Source organism: Myotis nattereri (assembly GCF_964212035.1).
Source record: "Myotis nattereri genome assembly, chromosome: 14".
In the NCBI taxonomy this organism is placed as follows: domain Eukaryota; kingdom Metazoa; phylum Chordata; class Mammalia; order Chiroptera; family Vespertilionidae; genus Myotis; species Myotis nattereri.
In genome coordinates, this window is record NC_138089.1 from 25931369 (window position 1) to 25938631 (window position 7263).

Sequence of the window (7263 nt, forward strand, 5' to 3'; positions counted from 1 at the left end):
AGACGCAGCCCATTTCCCAGGCGCCCCCCCACCCCCCAGGGCCAGCTCGCCAGCGGCCAATCCACTTGAGTCCCTCCCCGTGTCCATCCCCCCAGCCAGCAGGCCCCAATCGGTCCAGGCCCATGGTGGCAGCTACCCCCCTCCCCCTTGGCTGGCAGGCCCCTATCCAACCTCCCGGTCCCTCCCCCGAGCCGGCAGGTCCTGATTGCCCGATCAGGGCTGGGCCCTGGTTTGGGACAGGGAACCAGGGGATGGGTGGCAGCAGACCAGGTGAGGTGGCAGGGAAGGAAGAGGCGGGGAGGTAGGGAGGCGGGGAACCTGATCGGCCCTGATTGCCAGCCAGGCCTAGGGACCCCACCATGCACAAATTTTGTGCACCAGGCCTCTAGTATTGTAATAACTATGTATTGTGCCAGGTGGCTGGTATGGCTCAGATGGTTGGAGCAAGCATCTCCTGTGCACCAAAGGGTCAAGGTTCGATCCCCAGTCAGGGCATATACCCGGGTTTCAGGTTTGATCCCCTGTTGGAGTGTGTAGGAGGCAACTAATCGATGTTTCTCTCTCTCTCTCTCTCTCTCTCTCTCTCTCTCTCTCTCTCTCCATCTCCATCTCCATCTCCATCTCCATCTCTCCCTCCCTTCCTCTCTCTCTCAAAAAAAAAAAATCAATAAAAACATATCCTTGGGTGAGGATTAATATATGTATAAATATATATATTACCAGGTGAGTATACTTAATGTCACTGAACTATACACTTAAAATGGTTTAAATGGTCAATTTTATGTTATGTATATTTTACCACAACAAAAAAATGACCAGTTTATATTTCTTTTTTTTTTTTTTAAATATATTTTATTGATTTTTTTACAGAGAGGAAGGGAGAGGGATAGAGAGCTAGAAACATTGATGAGAGAAACATCAATCAGCTGCCTCCTGCACACCCCCTACTGGGGATGTGCCTGCAACCAAGGTACGTGCCCTTGACCGGAATCGAACCTGGGACCCTTTAGTCCGCAGGCCGACGCTCTAGCCACTGAGCCAAACCGGTTAGGGCAGTTTATATTTCTTAAATTTTTCCATCAAATCTTCAGGTAAGTTTATATCCCAGAAACACATGCTGTATTTTTTCTGAGAGACACCTCCTCCCTCCTTAAACAGAATTAAGCTTAGAGGTTTGCCTACACCTCTCTCTCTCTCTCTCTTGCATGTGATTATTTGTTTATCATATTCAGGAGTAAATTACATAGAATATAAATGTACAGATCTTAGGGTTTGATGTGTTTTGACAAATGTAGCAACACCTAAATCAAGTTATAGATTAAACATGTCTATCACCCCAGAAAGTACCCTCTTGCCCCTTCCCTCCCAGAGGCAACTACTCTTCTGATTTTTTGTGTCATAGGTTGGTTTCATCTGATCCTGCAAAATGTACACTTTCTGTCTGGCTTCTTTCTCTCAACATGGGGTTTTAGCAACTTCTTTTTTTTTTCAATCTTCACCTGAGGAGTGAGGATATTATTCCATTGATTTTCTAGAGAAAATGGGAGGGAATAGGAGGGGAAGAGAGAAACATGGATGTGAGAGAGACAAATCAATTGGTTGCCTCCCACATGCTTCTGATGGGGGTGAGGGGTGGAGGGTGAGTGAGAGGGGGTTCCGAGAGGATTAGGGGTGGGCTGAGGATCAGACCTGTAATCCAGGTATGTGCCCTTGACTGGAATAGAATCCTCAACCTGCTGGTGCGCAGGCTAATGCTCTATTACTGAGCCACACAGGCCAGGACTGCATCTTCTTGTTTTTGAGAAACACAGATTTGAGGAGTCAGTGACCTCCGCTCTTTTAGTTTGCAGTGTTGTGATTTGCTTTTCCTCCATGGCAGAAGACAGGGATAGGATTGGAGCCTCAGGTACATGCCTTTCTATTTACTGGCCCTTTTGCCTTGAGCAAGTCACTTACTTGGCTTTTTCAGACCTATTTCCTCATCGGTAAATGCATCTATTGTAGGATTGAGTAAGCTAATACTGTATTATGATATTTTGCATGACACTTAAGCAGAATGGCAAGTATTTCATTGTCAGTCCAGGATGATGAAGGAAATGGGTGTGTGCCTACTTAACAGCTTCTGCTTGTATTAACAGGTCACCTTTGGCTCTTCCGAGATGCTGGGACATATGATGGGCTTCTGGTTAACCAAACGGAACTATTTGTGCCATCTCTCAATGTTGATGGACAGCCGATTTTTGCCAACATCACACTACCAGGTACTGTTGTGCCATCTTATCCCCCCCCCCCCCCCATCTTACTTTTTAAAAAGATAAGGCTGTTACAAGTAGGGGAAAGGCCACTTACAGGAGCCAAGCCCTTACTGATTTTCGCCTGATGCTCAACCAGGTATTCAACCTTTCTGTGTCTTATTCTCCACCACATTTAAAATGGAAGTAATGTGTTTGTAGGCTCTGTATTGAGCAAAGGTGTTGTGATGTTTTCGAAAGTTCTTTGAGACAGGCCAGTGTGGCTCAGAAATTGACCTATGAAACACGAGGTCATGGTTTGGTTCCCCACCAGGGAACATGCTTGGATTGTGGGCTTGATCCCCAGTAGGGGATGTGCAGGAGGCAGCTGATCAGTGATCCTCCCTCATCATTGATGTTTCAATCTCTCTCTCCCTCTCTCTTCTCTGAAATCAATAAAAAATATATATTTAGAAAAGCTCTTTTGGCCCTGGCCAGTGTGGCTCAGTTGGTTGGGCATCATCCTGTGCACCCAAAGGTTGCTCCTTCAATTGCCAGTCAGGGCAAATGCTGGGTTTCAGGTTCCATCCCCAGGAAGGGGTATGAGGAGACAGCCAGTCTATGTTTTGCTATCGCATCGATGTTTCTCTCTCTCTTCCTCTCTCTCTAAAAAAATAAAAATATCTTTGGGCTTGTCAGAGTTGGGCTAAATTAAAATATCTGATTGTAGACTTATTAATGCATTTTGTTATCCTGGTCTTGGAGCAGAATTATGCCTTGGAGTTTCAGAAGAACAAAGTATAGGGGATTGATACTATGGCTTGTTTATATGACTTCTAGTATTGTATTTTTAAATGTTATTTAACCCAGTCAAACTCAGTGCCAGTCAGGGGTTTAAAAAAGATAACTGAATTGAACATTAGCCCACAGTGATTAAGTTGAACCTGCTGGTGTGGCTCAGTAGTTGAGCATCATCCTGTGAACCAGGAGGTCACCATTCAATTCCCAGTCAGGGCACATGCCCCAGTTGTGGGCTTGATCCCCATTAGGGGGTGTGCAGGAGGTAGCCAATCAATGATTCTCTCTCATTGATGTTTCTAGCTCTCTCTCCCTCTCCCTTCCTCTCTCTAAAATCAATAAAAATATATTAAAAAAAAAAAAGAAACTGATGTTCTTATGGGATTTAAAAAACACACCATACTAAGTATTTGCATCTTTATAAGGTTCAAGCTAATATATAGATCCTGTTTTTAAAAAATGGGTATACAAAAATGATCATTGATAAATTAAATGGAGTACCCTTAGAGAGTAAGTAAAATCAGATTTCAGTTACCCCAAATTCAGTTATATACTGTTTTGATTACTTATTGCTGTGTGACAACTACCCCAAAACTAACAACAACCATTTGATTTGTTCATAATTCTGCAGTCTGGACTGAGTTCAGCTAGGGCGTTATTCTGCTCATGGGTGGTCGTTGGTGTGTCTGCCTTCTCAGGCATGTTGGCTGAGGGCTAGTCTTCTCTCCCATGTAGTCTCAGTGCCTATGCCTCTTTGTATGGCCTCTCCTGCAGGGTAACTCAGGGCTTCTGAGAGGGAAAAAGTTGAAGTTGCTTAAGGCTTAGACCCAAAATTGCCACAGTGTCACTTCAGTTATTAAAGCACATCACAAGCCGTCCACTTTCAAGGGGAAGTTAGTACACAAGTTTATGAATGCCATGAAATGTCGATTGGGGCCATCATATTACATTCTGCCACAGTACATGTACTCACTTTTTTTTTGCCCAAAATGAGGTCCATCTGTAGTAAATGTAATTGCCATAGTTGGCAAAGGCTCTTGCTCATCCCTTGTCTGAAGGCCTGCCTGAATTTTGCTGCTGAAGATTCGGTTTTCTGCCCTTACAGTGTATACCCTAAAAGAGCGATGCCTGCAGGTTGTCCGAAGCCTAGTCAAGCCTGAGAATTACAGGAGACTGGACATTGTGAGGTCACTCTACGAAGACCTGGAAGACCACCCAAATGTGAAGAAAGACCTGGAGCGGCTGACACAGGAGCATATTGAAAACCAGCGGATGGGAGAGGAGACTGAAGATTTTAACTGAAATTTGCACTCCTAAGTCTCAGCCGTTGATGGAACGGGCTAGTCGTAATCTAGATACAGGACTGGTCACTTATGCTCAGTGTCAAGGTCTCATTCTTAGAGTAAAAAATGCTCCATTGCTTAAAAGAAAGTTATCTGACTTCACTAGGTATTGTGCTGTTTAGGGGCCAATATCACAAAATGTCATGTCTGCCCTCTAGAAGTGTTTATGAAGGGAAAATAGTTGCCTCCTTGGAAGTCAGGAAAGTGTAAGTAATTCAGTGAGAATTGTAGCATATTCTTTGATTGTAAGAAAGCAGTGGTGTCTGCTTTTAATTGCTGTGTTGTGGTTGGTGATATGTCTGCCTCCTGCTTTGAGAAGACTGAGATGTCCTTGAGGCAGGGACAAATCTGTCTGCTCTTGGAGACCCCAGTGCCTCTCACATTATGAGCCTTCATCAGTGTTTGTTGAATGAACAAACCAGTGGATATTTTGGTAGAAAGTATTTGGAAGGTTTGCCCTTTTTTGCAGGGGGAAAATAGGGGACCTTAAAGTGTGTACAGTAAATAAATGTTTTAAAGGGAATCATTTTTATAGAAAGCACTTTTTATAATTTTATAAATTTTGTGCTTTTTTTCTGTTCACTATTGTTCCAGTGCTGTTTTATTACTGTTTCTAAACCAGGATTAGCTTTTTACAGTTACTGTGATGCTAGCTCTTTTGAAACTTGACATCTACCCAGAGATGGGAGAAAAGAGCTGTCCTCTTGTTTAATTTGAAGGAGATACTACCATACTGTAAATAGGTCTCTGGCAAGTGTGGGTATTTCTGTTTCTTTTTGTAAATCCATGACATTTCTTTTTGGTTCAACATTTTCCATCCGGCAGGATATGGTGACACTTAGCACCTGGCTGGAGGAGAGGACGAAGCCCTCGCAGCTCTGGGAAGTTACTGCTCACACACAGTGGATCAAAGAGTAGCCTGGAATGTTTTATAGTTTTATACTTTCTTATAGGCTGGACTTAAATTTATTCAGTACTTCTATCAGGCTTCCTTTTGTGTAACAGTTTTAAAAAAAATCAGTAGATAAATTTTTGGAAAAGACAGAAAAGTAAAAGGAAGAAAAAGATCACTACAGATAAACTACTTAAACACAATCACTAACTTAACATTTTGAATTTTCAGCCCCTTTTAGGGCAACTTTTGGTTCGTTTGTTTTTACATAGTTGAGGTTATATTGTACATACAATTTTATATTCTTTCTCATTTAACTTTATAACTTAAATATCTTCTATGGCATCTTTATAAGCTCTCCATAGGCATTAGTACAATCTTTGTCTTGTAAAATAATGTTGGGAAATTTCTTTAGTTCCTGTGCTAACCTTTGAGCACAATTCCTGTGCTCTGCAGAATGAAGTGAATGAAACAAACACCCCGAAGTTGTCTCACTATACGTTGTTTCACCCAGTCTGGTTCCCCGCTTCAACATTCAGCAAAATAGTTGGCTTTTAGGCCGCTCTGAGAGAAAAGAGCCTGTTGTAGCACTCATTCAGTGATAAAGCTATAAATATCTAATTTTTTAGGTAGGGAAGAAGGAATGCTGGTACAGAAGGTAGCAATGTGAGTTCCATAGTTGGATAGGATGAGGATTTAAGGAAGTCTGCTGGTGCTGGATTAGTTCGATGTTGGTGTTACTTTATTTTTAACCTGTCTGTGTCAAAATGAGATTTCATGTTCTAGTTGTTAAAACATGCAGTTTGAGTACTTTGTTTTTTGTGTTGTCCAAGGAAGATTGAAAATCTGTAGCATGAATAATATGTTTTTTGTTTGAAGTCTTATGAATGTATTAAATGTATTAAAAGACTGTGCTGTTTCCTATTTTGAGTTTAAAAAAATTTTAATTTATTAAATGGTGCTGAGTAAAGGAAATAGGAAGGGTGTGCTTAGTGTTATTTTAACTAGGCTCTTCTCTCTTGGAGAGGCCTAAAAGCCAGGTTTTTTTTAAAGGCTTAAGGTGGGGAGGGAGTAGCAGACACAAGCAGCTCACTTCATTCTCAGTTCCTTCTCTTTCCAACACTGTTGTTTTTTTTAAAACCATTGTTTCTTTTAACTTTATTTTTCTCATAAATATGATATATCACTAAAAAATGTTAAGCACTACTAAAAAGTATTAAGGAAAATACTTACGTTGGAACAAAGTTTTTTGTAGGTTTTTTTGTTATTGTTGTTGTTTTCTTCATGAAAACAGAACCAACCTTAACAGATTCCTCACTGAAGAAGATACACAGCTCTGGCCGGGTAGCTCAGTCGGCTGTGTCCTCCCGATATGCCACGGTTGAAGATTACATCCCTGGTCAGGTAACATACGAGCATCAGTCAGTGAATGCATAAGTGAGTGGAACAGCAAGTCGATGTTTCTCCCCTTGTCTCTCTAAAATCAACTTAAAAAAAATAAATAAAAAGAAGATACACAGATAGCAACTAAGCATGTGAAAAGATGCTTCACATCATGTGTTATCAGGGAAATGAAAATTGAAATGAGATACCATAAGGCACTATTAAGAAGGCCACACTTGCCCTCCCCGGTTTGGCTCAGTGGATAGAGCATCAGTCTGCAGACTCAAGGGTCCCAGGCTTGATTCTGGTCAAGGGCATGCACCTTGGTTTCGGGCACATCCCCAGTGGGGAGTGTGAGGAGGCAGCTGATAGATGTTTCTCTCTCATCGATGTTTCTAACTCTCTATCCCTCTCCCTTCCTCTCTGTAAAAAATCAATAAAATATTTTAAAAAAAGAAAAAGAAAGAAGTCCACACTCTGTGATACTGACAACACCAAATGCTGGCAAGGGTAAACATACTCTTACCATACTATTCACCGATTGTGCTCCTTAGTATTTACTCACAGGAGTTCAAAACTTAACATTGAAAACACTGCACATGGATATTTATAACAG

General features: G+C 41.7%; 1 protein-coding gene across 1 annotated transcript in view; it reads left to right on the forward strand.

The window, feature by feature from the left end:
- The window catches only part of VHL (von Hippel-Lindau tumor suppressor), a 9529-nt gene extending 3355 nt beyond the window's left edge, over positions 1-6174 (forward strand). Inside the window, exons 2-3 of the mRNA XM_081105726.1 lie at positions 2139-2261; positions 4135-6174. Of these exons, the coding sequence (XP_080961852.1) occupies positions 2139-2261; positions 4135-4331 (320 nt within the window). The 3' untranslated portion in view covers positions 4332-6174. The remainder of the gene's footprint in view (positions 1-2138; positions 2262-4134) is intronic.
- The last annotated feature ends 1089 nt before the right edge of the window (positions 6175-7263 follow it).